Source organism: Anser brachyrhynchus (assembly GCF_964034855.1).
Source record: "Anser brachyrhynchus genome assembly, chromosome: 7".
Lineage (NCBI taxonomy): Eukaryota > Metazoa > Chordata > Aves > Anseriformes > Anatidae > Anser > Anser brachyrhynchus.
Genome location: NC_137701.1, coordinates 20,220,839 through 20,236,249, shown reverse-complemented (window position 1 = coordinate 20,236,249; position 15,411 = coordinate 20,220,839). Strand labels below are relative to the sequence as shown.

The 15,411-nt window shown below is 37.3% G+C and overlaps 1 protein-coding gene and 1 long non-coding RNA gene across 7 annotated transcripts in view; one reads left to right on the top strand and one right to left on the bottom strand.

The window, feature by feature from the left end:
• Window positions 1-15,411, bottom strand: part of LOC308198474 (uncharacterized protein) — a 65,401-nt gene that overhangs the window by 43,831 nt on the left and 6,159 nt on the right. For all 5 annotated transcript variants that reach the window (XM_080600912.1, XM_080600913.1, XM_080600915.1 and 2 more), the window contains exons 2-3: window positions 7,086-7,149; window positions 843-901 (exon numbers count right to left, since the gene is read on the bottom strand). In XM_080600912.1, the coding sequence (XP_080457038.1) occupies window positions 843-901; window positions 7,086-7,149 (123 nt within the window). The remainder of the gene's footprint in view (window positions 1-842; window positions 902-7,085; window positions 7,150-15,411) is intronic.
• The window catches only part of LOC308198479, a 42,110-nt gene that overhangs the window by 23,947 nt on the left and 2,752 nt on the right, over window positions 1-15,411 (top strand). For both annotated transcript variants that reach the window (XR_013953954.1, XR_013953955.1), the window contains one exon: window positions 12,058-12,119. This is a non-coding gene — a long non-coding RNA (uncharacterized lncRNA). The remainder of the gene's footprint in view (window positions 1-12,057; window positions 12,120-15,411) is intronic.

Below are 15,411 nucleotides of genomic sequence, written 5' to 3'. Positions count from 1 at the left end.
CAGTTTGGTGTGTTAGTTTGATAGCCTAGATCTGCTCATATGTAAGTGGTGCTCTGTGAGTGGGAAGAGAAGTTAAACCTGGTGTAGTTAGTACTTGGAGTTCCTGCTTTCTTTTATACACCCACACAACTGGAAATATTCCATAACTTTAAAAGCAAATCTGAGGTCAAGAAAAAGTCAGTTTTATTACTATTATGTTCCGCTTCCAACAGTTCTATATCATCATTGTTTGCTTTAAAATTGTATTCTTGGGGGGGAGCAAGTACTGTTTTTGAATTTTTTCACTGTTGTTCACTTTGTGGATCAAGCTTAGTAAGTCTGGAGGTGAGGGAAAAGCCTGGGGAAAGGATTAGAAAACAAGAACAAGGAAGGAAAATGGAAATATCTATGGGCTATGTTGACAGCATGAAACTACTAGTGGCCATCAGTTTGGACACACACTGTAAATAAATGAAGTAGTAGCACAATCAGTACAAAAATCCACATAAAGCAACTGTAATTAAGACATTAAACCATAAACACAATATTTGATCCAATTTTCAAGCACTAAGTTATTTCATAATAAAATAGTATTTACTTGTTAAATATGTATATTACTATATTATATAAAAACAATCTGAAAGGATGCAAATTTCAGTAGAGCGGCCTATTGCTGTTCCAAGGCAAATCCAAAAGATCCATTTGAAAAACCTTGTATGTGAGTGATTAAACAAAAAAGAGATTATCAGAAACAGATGCCTAAACTGTGCAAAAACTTGTGCTGAAAGGAAACTAATACAAATTGAATATGAACAGAATCTGTCCTTTCAGACGCTGTACACTCAGGAAATTTCACAACTTACCAGATGGTTCACGTCTTGGCATGACATGACTCCTCTCAATGAATCATGGAATTGTAGGTCTGGAAAAAAAATCCAGAAGTCACCTAACCTATCCTGCTTCTGTGTAGTAGGATCAGTTTTATTTTTATAATTCCTGATAGAGATTTACCTTATTTCTTCCTAAATGAATTTGATTACAGACAACCCACAATCTCCCCAGACAATCTACTCCAGTCTTTCAGTATATGTACTATTAGATTTTTTCCCCATAATGACTACTTTTAAACTTTGTTCAGGTTTATTATTTCTTGCCTTGTGCAAAGTAAACAGGAAAAACACATTATTATTCTCCTCTTCAGAACGGCCTTTATATCTCTGAAGACTGTTATTATGACTCCCTAGTCCTCTCACACTGAAACCTTTCTGAAAAACAGTGCTCAAAATCAGACACGGTGCTTCAGCTGTGGCCTAAGCAACGTATAGAAGAGCAGAAGGATTACTTCTTGTGCCCTGCAGCTTATTCTCCTGTTTACATATCTCACAGTCATGTTGCATTTTTGCTTTTTTTTTCTTTGCTTGAAAGCTTTTCTTTCTTTTCTTTTCTTTTCTTTTCTTTTCTTTTCTTTTCTTTTCTTTTCTTTTCTTTTCTTTTCTTTTCTTTTCTTTTCTTTTCTTTTCTTTTCTTTTCTTTTCTTTTCTTTTCTTTTCTTTTCTTTTCTTTTCTTTTCTTTTCTTTTCTTTTCTTTTCTTTTTTCTTTTCTTTTCTTTTCTTTTCTTTTCTTTTCTTTTCTTTTCTTTTCTTTTCTTTTCTTTTCTTTTCTTTTCTTTTCTTTTCTTTTCTTTTCTTTTCTTTTCTTTTCTTTTCTTTTCTTTTCTTTTCTTTTCTTTTCTTTTCTTTTCTTTTCTTTTCTTTTCTTTTCTTTTCTTTTCTTTTCTTTTTTCTTTTCTTTGTTTTGCTACAGCACTCAGATGTAGAAAGATTGCTAATGCATGCTCGATATTGTACATTCCCAGGACAAATGTCAGTTATTTTTAAAATATGTCAAAAACAAATTCTGACTCTAAATTTAACCTTCTACATACTGATTGTGAGCAGTACTACTTGGCTTGCCAAAGATTCCAGCTGTTTTTTTTTTTTGTCATTTGCCAAGCAATACATACACATAAAATGTACTGATCTGGCAGCCAGAGCCTGAATGCTAATATGTAGAACAAAGTGTATTATATATATTTATCGTAAATAACTGTGTGCAGGCAAATATTTACGTACATTCACATAGGCTTCTGCGTGGGTACACATACACAGAAACACATTATGGTGTATTCCATCTTGCTGGAAAACAGAACATTGCAGATTGCAGAACTGTAAGAAAAACAGAATGGACACAAAAGTGCAGGAGCATGGCTGGTCTGCCTTATGCGATCCTGCTTAGGGGCCATTTTCCATTTGTTTTGGTGGAATCTGCTCAGTGCCTTTTAAGCAGCAGGAAGTCAACACTACATATTTTGTTCAGCTAGAAATAAATCTGAATTTTAAAGTCTTCGAACTCTAACCCCTCAGTTGGATGGTTCTAAAAATACTTGACTTAGTGCCATTTGCATATGGGTCCACATTATTTTTCTTTGTATAACTGGAAAAGTTTTTTAGAATGTATTTATATCATGTTTTCTTGAAAATTTCACTTTACCTGTATCTCAGAAGAAAAAAGTACTGCTTCCTTTATAAATACCATAAATTGTTACTGATTTTCAAATTATAAAGTGGTGGTTATAACTTAAACTGATTTAAATGTACCCTTTTCATTTGAATATGAAGGGGATGGATGTGGCTCAAAGGCTGGTCCAGTCTCAAAGAGAACTGCATCACAGGCAGCTGAGTCTTATTCAGATCTTCCTAAATTTGATAGAAAAATGCTCTATATTCACACAGAGACTTATAAATTTCTATATTGCATACATAGATATTACTATCTACATGGGCCTTTTAAAATTAATGGGACTCCAGAGAGACCATACTCGCTTGGAATTGCTGTAGTAGAGATCAATCGATCTATCTATCTAAAAGATACCCTTCCACTAGGTGCTACAAATGTAGATGTTATTTTTCTTCAAGGATCTCCCAAAAATCTCTGTATGCAAAACTTCTGACAGACCAGTACCCATTTGTGATCAACTAATCACGTGCTACTTTGCGGTGTCAAATATTTTTTACATTTGACATATTCTCAAGTATTTCTGGAAGCACAGAATTGGGTAGCAGTGTGGTTTAGGCCTTCAGTAGTGACCTGGAGCTAAATGATGGGAATGCATTAGTTTAAAAGAAATCCAGATAACTGCTTATGAAAATGTTCTTCCAGGATGGCAATCAAAGAAGACTTCAAGAGGGTTTAGAAATCTGTTAGGTTTGTCTGCTGGGAAACTTGTCTGCTCATTCTCTCTTTTGTACTTCTGGTTCTGAGTAATGCGTTCATTTCTAGTCATGTAAAAACAACTCCCCTTGTATATTTCCACAAGATCAGTGCAGATGCATTCTTATAGTTCAGTGCAGTTTGTTTGACAATCTGTTGAAAATGTAATTGCTGAATCACCACTGCCTATTCACTGTGAGTAAAACCCTCTTACCTTTTGAACATGACTCATTTTGAAGGACACAAAAGGTTTTTATTAATGTTATAGCTTCTTGGCCTAAATGGTTATCCAGAGTCTGAGATTCTGCGGACTGTTTCTGTTGGAATGATAATGATAAGAGCAGGGGATCTCTTTAGAGAGCTGCATTGAAGAATGCATGAAGATCTGATTTTGTGCTTATAAGAGGATCGGAACAAGAAGAAGCAAATTCTTTTGCCTGTAACTTGACCAGGCTTCAGCACAAAATGTACGGATTTTTTTCTAGCAACCATTCTGCCAGTGCTATTTGAGGCTGTATTTCATGTTTTCTTAGTCTTTTTCACCTGCTTTTTGTGTTTCTCTTGTTCTTCCCCTATACAAAGGTAGGTAGATATTTCCAGAAATCACTTCTTTCCAGTGCGCTTAAATTCACTGCTGTCTCACATGTATCTTTGAGTGATTACACATGCTTGCACTGTGAGTTGAAGTCTCTCGTTTTAATTTTACCTACAAGGCATTTCTTTCAAAAGCCTAATTTAACTTAACCCATCTATTCATTATTATTATGTAGTAGGTTGGAAGAAAAGAACATGGCTCCTTTAAGTATCATCTGGTTCACTAGCTCAAATTTAACATTACAAGAATTAATTTTCTTTTCCTTCTGTTTCAGATGTTCTGCCTTCTCATTCTGTCCAGACCAGCAACCTTGCTATCACATCAGATTCTCTTTTTGTCCTATAACCAGGTTACAGACTTGTCTGACAAGTCTACAGATTGCCCCTTCTCAGACCCTAACTGCTGCATCTCTTTAATCCTTTACAAGATGAACTTTTGAAAGCATATCAGTTCTGGACTCCTCAAGAAAGCAGAAAAATCATGCTGCCGTAGGACTGCTCAAGTTACATGACCAGGAAGGTTCATGTCAGATCAAACATTAGATACTAATTCTTGCAAAACAAAAGAGGTTGTGTAGATCTGACTGGTCAAGCTCTCTGCTTTATTATCTTTTCTGGTTGACTCTACTGGAATCAACCAGATGATCTGCGCATTAGCCTAGGTGTTTTACTGTCATAATGCTTGCTGATGAGTACATGTACAAAGTTTTAAAATGCTTGTTTGTTATCCTGACATAAGAAACCACCTTTTGTGTCCTGAGCTCTTTGAGTGAATCCATGGAATTCCTGAGAGACAACTTCCAAGCAGCTTTCCTCCATCTACCACACTACCTCTCTCAGTTTTTTTCCCTCCATTTTTTTGCTTTCACCACTACTCACCTATTCTATTTTCCTTCTTCTCTTTTCCCTCTGCTTAGATATCAGCTCAGTTGGAAAGAAATGCCTTAAATAACTCTGTTTGTGATCTAGCCCTATCTCCTCCCCAAGCCCCCGCTAAGCTTTAATTACTGTCACAGTCTCTGGCTCTATGATTAAATAATCTGTAAAGCATCCAAAGCATCCCTTGCTCTTTTCTTCTTACCCTGTTTCATACAACTCTCACTAGCATTTATTTGTGTGATTCAATTCTCTGCTGCACTTGTTCTTTGTGAGCCTTCATTTCACTTACCAGAAGGCAGAAAGGTGGTCTAAAGAGGACCAAATTTAGATACCCTTGCTTTTATTCCCTGGTGGGCTGGGAGGCTAGGACTTGACTGTGGGAATCACAAAGCAGAAAAATACACAGTACTTGTATTGCAAGATGAGACAGTTTGGCCAGACAGTGGCGGTTTCCTCTCGTTTCTGGCCATGACTCAGACTAAGCCAGAATTGCAGAATATGTGATGGAAATTGCAAATTGGAAGGCTACAGGCCAGTTAAATCAGTAACTTGGTCAGTGAGAATGCCCCACCTGCCTAAGGCAGATGATCTATTCATTACAAGGGCTTTCCGTGTTTTGTACGATAATAAGAATCAGTCAGAACCAGAAAAAAATAACATATATGCTTTTCCAAATGGCCCCAACCACCTTCCTGGGTCCTGCTGGACAGTGTTAGTTACCACTTTTCAGACTGAAAAAAAAATGTTATTTTTGGGCAAACTGATGTTGAAAATACATAAAACATTGCTGATTGCTGTTTTTTTCCTTATGTCACCAGTAGAGCAGCCTGTAATTCTATCACAGATAAATCCCGTTGTCAGTGGGATTTTCACCTGAGGAAGGATTTCGTAATAGTGGTTTTGCAAGGCACATTTGTAGCAAACAAGTGCTGACCATTCCTCCTCTCTACTGCAGGGTAATTGTGTTACAGTGAAAGGCTTTTAACTAGAAATCTGACTGAATTGCTCAACCCCCCCAGGAGACATTCCTGAAACATGAATTTCAGTCTGGCATGCTGAACACACTGTTCCCGCAGCTGCTGCTATTGCTGACCAGATCCTCTGTAGGAGGAGAGCACTTTAAGAAAGTAGTGGCAAGGCAAGCCTGAGAGGGTGTGGGAGAGAATGGTGCAGCTTCGGAGGCTGAGTAGCATTGATTAAAAGCTTCAGCACAGAGTTAAGAAGTGCTATAAGACATAGCAATTTTATACACAAAACACCCATCTATCTAATAAGAGTTACTGACTGTCATTCTGCTGTCTACAACTTTCTAACTGCAACACTCTTCTGTTATAACCAGAATAACAGAATAAAAATGGATGCACATTTTGATTTTTCAGGTTAATTTAAAAAACAAAACCAGTTAAGTTCCATATTGTACTGTACTCCTTAGAGTGATGATCAACTGTGCATCAAATATTGCCTTTTCTCAGCAGTGTCTGGTTCATACATTTACTTAATGAACATAATCATGAAAAGATGCTCATAATGGAGTAGCTGTCATAATTTTGAATTATTCCTACGGAATAATGGTGTTGGCACTCCTGGAACCTTTTGCTTTTCATCTTGATCCCATGCCCAAAAGAAATGAAAAGGCCCTGTTGCAATTCTAATATTCTTATTGAAAATAATGCAGAAATGTACTTCAAATAATATTATTCTCTTACACTAAATGGTTGACTGCATAAGGAAGCAACATAACACTCAGAGAGTCTTTCTATCAGCTCTTCGTCTGATGTCAATTACTAAATTTCCTTTGTTCTTTCCCTAACTGAATTTACTCTTCAGAAATTAGCATTTTAAATGCTGTCAGCTAAAGCTGTGAAGTCCTGTGCTATTTGGAACCCTCTTCTCCTTGCCTGGGCTGACAACCTTCTGAGCAAGGAAACCAGTCCTAGCACACAGCTCTTCAGGTAACAAAACATGACAAACTCAGAACAGTGTTTCACTTTCTCATTCTATCATCTGTGTACCAGCATGTCTGTGTGATTAATCTTTTCTTCTGTTCCGGAAGAGGTAGGTGCAAACCTAAACAAACCAATGGGAGACAGCAGACATAATAAAATGACTCATCTTTCTTTGGTCAGTGGACTGAGATGAAAAACAAAGGTTTCTGAAGCCCCATGACACACACAGCCAATATCCTCCTCTTCTGAGGGTATTTCAAAGAAAAGTAATGCATGGGAAAATTCCTAGAACTGTTGCACAGCATCTTTCACACAATCAACTATAAGGACACTCAGGGCTGAATATTGTTCAGATGAGCAAAACATTCTAAAGCCCAGGATTTTAATGTTGTGCTGAAAGATAAATGGATGGGCAGGGGCAGTTTCATGGCACTTACCCATCATTGCAAGGTCACGAAGTCCTGCAGGGTGTGGCCATAGGAAGGTAGGTGTCCCAACAAGCTGAAAGAGAAAATGAGCAAAACAACAGTTTCAAACTGGAGTCCACAACAAAAGTAATTGAAATACAGAATAATAAAGAATCAGGTAATGGAAACAGGGGCAATGGGAAATACTCTGAAGGAAAGAAATATATTCTTTATGGCTAGACTTGGATCAAGTGAGATTGCTATAGCTTTTGGGGGGGGTGTTAAAAATGTAATGGGCTTTGCTTTGGTGCTGTAACTCAGAGAGTACTCCCATGCATCATACTTGCAAAGGAGCATAAATGTGTTTACATATGCATGTAGTCTATTAAGGCATTTTTATTTCATCATTTCCTCTGAGAATAAAATCATGATTTGCTGTTTATTTTAAAAGATTCTTCAGGACAAAAGTGTAGGTCCTATGAAAAGCTCCTTTCGTCCATTCAGATTTGGACTGTTTCAGTTTTGCATGGTAATAAACAACTGTCATTACTGGGGTGCTGGATGCGATCTCAAGGTGTGCATTGTAACTGCATCTTCATTCAACTCAAGTTTGAGACCCGAACAGTTTCTCCTCTGAGCTCTAACTTTCGGGAGCAGGAAGTCCTTCACCCGTGGGCCAAAAAGTAGCATGAAGTGCTCCAAACAAATCTCAAATCTGGATGATGGGGACTCAGGCCATGTGAACTGTTGCTGGATATACCTGCCAGGTGCTGTATTTTCAGAGACCTTGTAGGGGATGAAGTTATATGTCAACATGGTAAGAGCTTCAGAATGAAAAAAATTTCTCTCTTTAGGGCTTAACACATAAAAGACAATTGGCTGTAGAAGCTGGATTTTGAAAAGACGTGAACTTCTGAAACTCCTTATTGATTGGTCCGATAGATGAGAGAAGCTGAAAACTGTCTTCTTCCATCTGCCTTGCTCTCTTTTAAAACAGGCTCAGGATATCAAGCACCCAGGTTCTGGGCTCTATCAGGAAATCTGCCAGATCTCACATGTTCCTGCTGTTTTCCAGCCTACTAGGAGTGCTGCTTCCTTTTCTCAAGCCTGTTGAACATACAGGCTGCAGGGACACAAAAAACATCCTGTATGAGGGGATTACTGCTAGCCCAAACATGGCTCTAGGTTGAGGTAGGAAGAAGAGAACTTTTATTGGCCTGAAAACAAATCTCTAAAAAGCTGCTGGACCGCAACCAAGGGGGAGGAGGACAGCTTGAGGAGAACACTAGGCTTATAATTCATTTATTTCTCATTTGCACAGTTTACAATTCTGAAAGCTCCTTGTCTTCTTGGCAGGTCTCTCTCCAAGCTCAGCCAAGAAGCAGCCTATTTACTTTGCTTTTGTTGAAGCTCTTTTTGCCTGTGGTAACATTTAGGGAGATGTCAGCTCATAACAGTAACTGTCTTCAGTGACCATTGTCTTTTGTACCTGCCATACAGAGGTACAATGGCATGGATAAAAGGAGATTAGGAAGGAGTTGTCCTCCCACATGTAAAAACAACCAACCAACCAAACAAAAACCCACAACCAAACAACAACAGAAAAACAACCAAACCAACCTGGAAATGGGAAATCTTATACCAACATCCTGTGTGTACCCCACACAAATGTGATTAATACACAGCAAGGGAAAGGCCTGTGTAAGGTTAATTACTACGCCTCATGCATTATTTCCAAAAGAGAACAGAATAGCTGGACAAGGCTGGGGCTCTCACCGAGCTAATCAAAATACATGTAGGTCAGCTCTAATGCTGGGAGATTGCTCCCAGGACCCAAGCTAGATCAGGTGTCTCATTCTGTTGCCCAATCTCTTAAAGAACTATTTAAAATATCGAATAGTTACTACGATTGGTTTAAAAGGTATTTTAAAAAAAAAAAGTGTTATTTTTCAGTGAAACTTAAAATGGTACCTTTTAATGACGGTGCCAAAATATGAAAACATAAAGAAGTGCTTTAGATGGCCAAAGTAGATATTTCTATTGATGATTTAAAAATTTATTTATTTTTTGAAATCTGAAACTGATAAAAATTGATATAGAAATTCAAACTCCATAATTTATCCAAGAAGTAATCATAATGGCAAATAAAGGATTTACTTCAACATTTTCTGAGAGTTCATTCTGTACACTGGCAATTTGGGAAAAGAGATGCAATATTCTTCACACGTTAAATAATGACAGAGACATTGTCTTTGCTTTCAGAGTACTCCATGTATTCTTAAAAGACGGTGAAATACAGCTATATGTGCAGGCATGCTTCTTTTTCACTTGAGAATCTTATCTGTTTCCATTTGGAAAAAAAAAAAAAAAAAAAGAAAAGCATCTACCACAGCCCTTTACAATTAAGCAGCAGCTGCATGTGATACATTTTCAGTACGAAAAATGCAAGATCTTTTTCCACATTACAGGTAACTTGACGTCACATCAGTGAAAAGCAAAAACGACTTCTTTTCTTGTTTTAATGACCTTTTGCTCTGTTTAGATTTAAGGTGCTATTACAGAAAACACCTAAAAGGTACAATCCTCCAGAATTCCCATCGTGTTGATATTACAAAGTTATCTAACTTTGACCTTGCACATCTTCCAAGGCAAACTCACACAGCTGGTAACTTGATTTCTGCCTGAAATTCTGGACTCCTAAGGCAGTATCAGGTGCTGCCTGCCCTTTTTTTCAATGGTATCATGAACTCATGATACTCCTTATAAACCCACTGGTGACTAGTAGCTTAGTAGCTTGAAAAGTACGTTTCATTGTAGATTGCTTGTTTGTCCACAGACAGAGGCTGAAATACTGTTGCAGACTGTGGAAATGAATAATTTCATATGGAGTGACTCACAGGATAATTAACACGGCATTCGCAGGAAAAAGCACTATAGACCACCTAGATCTCTTCATAGATGAGAGGTTTAGACAAATTTTGACTCCTCAATAAATCCCTACACATCGTATTTGTATAAACCAGTACAGATATCATCCTGACTTTGAGAAAAGTTGCTTACTGCATAATGCTAGATGCTCTGTGGTAATTTCTTGCTCTTGACTGTGCTGAGTAGCAGCTACTTTCTTTCATTCACTGCGACCAAGAGCAGGGGGAGAGAGAACAGAGTTAGCAGGGATGGTAAAACAGCAGGACAAACGTTTTGCGTAACATACTGGCTTAAAGTCACTGTAGATGCCTGTAGAAATTCACATTGCCAGTGCTACTACAATGTTGGGAAGAAGTCTTTTTGACTTGGTTCAAGTGATGAGTTACTGAGTTAGGCACAGATACTGGTATTACTGGGAAAGTGGTGTTGCTTGTGAAGCTGCCCTTCCAAATCTCTCAGTAAAAAGCCCTGTTCAGTTTTATAAAGGAAAAAAAAAAAGTAATAGCAAAGCATTTCTTTAATTTATTCCTTATCTTATTCTCCACGTGAAGCTATTTTGAGTTTATGGACTCAGCATTATTAAACACTTCTAATTTTTGTGGTGGAGATGATTCAGTTTCAAATTGGCTCTTTTAATTTTGGTATATAACATATTGCAGATCAGTGAAATAAAGCAGGCCAAGTAAATCTAGACATTTAAGGTGGCGGGTGAGGGGGAGGCAGACATCGGGTAAATCGTGTTTCCGAGTCATGAATAACTGAAGTGGTGTTTCTGCGTTGCTTGGTGACAGTTTCTGTTTAGTTGGCAGTGGAGTTCACTGAAAATATTTTAGCTTCTGCTCCTGACAGCTACAAACGTGCGTTCGCATGTAATCTTATAAACTCAAATGCTGTTAAATGCATGCCCAATATACCTCTTCAAAAGTGAACAACAGATAGCATTGCCAAATTGCAGAGGCAACACTGAATGATGCAGTCGTATTCAGCTAATTACAAGAAGCTCACACTAGTTGGTCCATTTCTTCTGCTGTTAACACTCTGCTCTGCCACATGCAGAACAAAGCTCAAGAGCAAACACAAACAATTTGCTTGTCTGGTTGGCAGAAGTCAGGCGGTACTAATGGCCTCAGGAGACCGGCATTGACTTTACGCCAATTCTAAATCTCTGCTCAAGCCACCCCAGTTCACAAAAAAAGCTACTTTTCCTTCCAGCCACACTGATAAGGGCAACATGCAGAAGCCTGGTTTATGACTAATGTTTACCAAGTGTTACAAGGCTTGAGCTGAGGGAAATATGAAACCCTTTGACCCCAACTCAGAATAGCCAAACTCCATCTGCTCTGGAGCTTCAGACGGCAAGAATGCCTCCGTTTTGTGCCGTGGGCATGTTGGGAGGTAAGGTGTGGACTAGGAATGATTTCAGTCCTGTTCATCATAAGCTGCAAAATTTTCTTGAAAAAATATCTATTCTTAATTCTACCCAGAAGAATTAATCTTAAGAGATCAAGATAAGCTTGGATTTAGATCCAAGTAATGGGTACACAAAGGACTTGGTTATATTGTCAGTAGAAGTAACTTAAGAATTCCGAGTAGTTGCAAAAACACAAAATGCAAATGGAGCAAGTGGATTCATTTGCAACACACAGGCAAAAATGCTGTATTATCAGGGGAGATTGAATGACATACCACACATCACATGTTGTCAGTACTGAAATATCTGTGGCATTTAAAAAGTTCTCTGTGACCATTTCACAATTCAAAGAGTTGTATTCAACACAGTGATTGTGTGAGACTCTTTAGAAAAGTAAAGAGGGCCTAATTATAATGTTTAAATTTAGTTGCAGTTTATCTTGAAAGGATCACATGATCACATTTTTATCTCCAAACAGAAACAGTGAGAGCTACTTAAATACATATAGTTGGTGAACTTGTGACTGAGACAATTATAAAAATATTTCAAAACTTTTTGGACGATGAATCATATTTCACATAGTTTTACATGATGAAATTGTGATCTTACAAGCCATGATAAATGCAGCATTTTTACTTTTTTTTAATAAATTACTTTATCCAGCAGGAGAAGCTCAGAATCTGCAACTACAGAATCTCACAGAGCCGGAGTAGAAGAATAAACAGGTATTATAGAAAACAGGGGATTAATCAGTGGCTGGTAGAGTCTTCTACAGTGAAATTTGGTATGACCCTTCAGTTAGTATTTGGCATGGGGAATCATTATGATAGGTGTATTAGAAAACATCAAAGAAAACTACCACCAATTGCTCCCTGTGCAAAGCAAGTCATCCCAAGTCAGTGTCAGCACTGAAATCCAAGGAATTCTTGAATGATCTAATGTTACAAATGTGTAAGAATGTTCAGAAATGAACATAAAATGTTAATTAGTTTCTGTCTTATTTTCAAATGATTTTAGATCCTTCCTGACAATGGTTAGAATGATAAATAAAGTAACAATGTTCGGCTAAATAATCTCAGAAAATTCTTCGTTTGCCCCACATATTTAAACAGATAATTATCTCCTAGATCTATATTTTTCCAGATTTCTTTTTCTTGTTTCCCTCTTATTTGCAAAAGTGTAGTTTGGTACTGAAAGACTTTCTAATCCTGCTTTTGGAGGTAGGAGAGATGGTTGTTGTTTGTTTGTTTGTTTGTTTTTCCTAGTGATTACTAAGTCATAATATTTCTGGTGATATCCAAAGCCTCCCTTACCTCCAGCAAGCTATTGTTCAATGACTTGTGAGCCAATAGCTGTATCTGTCTTCAAAAAAAAAGTCTGATTTAATTTTATCTAACTTCTCCAGTCTAAGAAGATTTGCTATTTTTATCAGAAACTGAAAAAGCCCAGTTTAATAAACGAAGGAAGTTATTTTCAGATACTTTGTTTTGAAGAGGATTTCTGGAATTCTCAGCATAAGCTTTCCAACACATTTCCCAGTCAGATGTTTTTTTCATGTGATACATAGCTGTGCAGTTCACTTAAAAGTATTTCTTCCTCTGTCTACTGTCTGGAAAGCTAAATTTAATTATATTCATAGAGTGAAGAATAAAAGCATGGACCATGCACACTGGTGAATTCAATTCACTTCGCAAATTGTTTTTATGGTAATGTTGGAGAAGGTAGCAGGTATTCACTTTGCAGTGGTAGGGACAGGGAGAACAGTTCTGTTTCTTGCAATGGAATATTAAACAGCAAAAACATTCAGAAAAGTAATAATGATCTTTCTACAAAGCAGCGCCAGGGTCACTTGGCTGATAGGGTCACTTGGCTGATAAGGTCCCTAGGCTACACTTCTGAACTAATTCACATTCAGACCCTTTTTTTATTTAATTTATGAGAAATTTAAAAAGCTGTTGTTAAGATTGCATACAAATCCTACTTTGTGTGCCATGAGAAAATAAGATGTTCACTTCAAACTAAAATTAGAAAAATAAAAATGCTTAAAACAAAAGGCAATAGTTCAAATTTCTAAAACAAGACACAGAAAAGATTTAAAGAAAGCAGGAGGAAAGTATTATGAGAAGACATACAAATCTCATAAGTTTCTTCCACTACAAATGAAGACAAATGAATCTTTAAAACATTACTTTCAAATCCCTCTTGTATAGCATTTTATAATTGAGGTGTCTGCTAAGGCATCAAACATTCTTCTGCCAGAAAATGAGTATGATTTTCATAAACTGTGCTTTTGAAATAATTGAAAATGTAGAGTACATTAGAATACATTAAAGCACAATATGAGTTAATCTGACTTCACGTTTTAGGAGTTGCAAGCGCAAAAGCTTCATACAACTGTAGAATTTATATCTAGCACATTAATCCTCTTGGAGTGCTTTTTAATAGTACAAAAACACCGGCAATCTGTGTACCTGCAAAGTAAATGTGTTTGTATTTCTTGTACTCAGCAGCCTTAGGGTGAGGGATTACAGATTCCATTTTGTTTTTTCCAAAACCCCAAGGAAAAGAGTGATGAGCAATGTCGCCTATCCTGTGCCCTGTGTTTAGGGTCTAGAGGATATACAGGGCTACTTCTACATCACTTCCATGTGCTTAACGTTCACATTCTACTCCCACTCCAAACTCACGTAGTTCAACAGCAAAACTTCTGTGTCTCAGAGAGTTTTTTCCTGGGGTCTTGCCACCACACTGAAGTACAGATATGGTGGCTCTTGCCACCATACTGAAGTAGTGCATCTATCTGGTTGTGGATCCCCTGACAGACTGCTGCACACTGGGTTCCCAGAAGATTCTGTATAACAGGAAAGCTTTCAAGGTTTCCTTCTTCCTGTGCCCCACCCAGCTGTTAGCTTTAATAATATCTTATGGATAAACTTACATGGTCAAAATAAAAGATTTTGTACCTGTTGACACTAGGATTGTACACCAGGTTTGTGAACATGAGTAATCCTAGGACAGAAGGCTGTCTGCTTGGTGGAGATTTTTTTAATAGTGAGTTTATTACGTTAGTAAAGTACACAGTTAATAGAGGTAGAAGTTTCTCAATAAGTATATCTGCTAGATATTAAGTCTTCTAGAATCACCAATGAGCAAATGTAAGAGTTATGGTATTACCTTGTAAGTAATTAAGGTCACTACTCTGGACCTGAGTCTGGAACTCATATGTGCTTGAATCATTCATACTGAAATTCAAGCATGCCTCCAAAACAAGGCTGTATCATAACGTCAGTGTAGGTGCACTTCCTCATCACTTGTGATGATACTATGGTATTAAATATAGTCTCTGTAAAAAACAAAAACAATAAGCTAATGCCTAGAAATGTATAGGTGGGAAACGAGTGCAGCACTGCAGCATCTTTGTATGGTTTTCACCCTGCACCATGCTGTGTCTCCCTTCCTTCCTGCCCAATCCCCTTTAAGCAATACTCAGGGTTTTTAAAAGATCAGGCAAGAAATCCAGAGCTGGGACTTGATTTCCATAGTACTCACAAATGGCAGCTGTAGGGCAAACACAAAATGTCAAGTGATCACAATCAGTGCCTTTTTTCTTACTGAAAAGGCTCTTTCCATATTCTCATAGGTTAAACTCAAAGGAAAAGCACATAAAAATGTATTTTCTCTTCATAGTATTCCTTTGGCATGGATAAGAAGTATTTAAAGTACAGCAGATGTGCTTCTGCTGTGCAATGGAAATGAAGTCTTTTATAACATCTGTTTAAATATTTTTACTTCGATACATATATTGCTGTAATTGGACAGTGGCATGTTATCCTCATCGTCTTCTCTCCCAGAGGGAAAGAAGCCCTATGTTAGTTTCATATATTTAAATGTTTTACAATATTATAATAAGATGACATAGTATTTCTTGGCTTATTGAAAGCAAAACCAAAATTGTCTTCAAAAATGGAAGTCATACAATTTGCATATATCCTTGGCTTGTCTGCAAGCAAATATTAA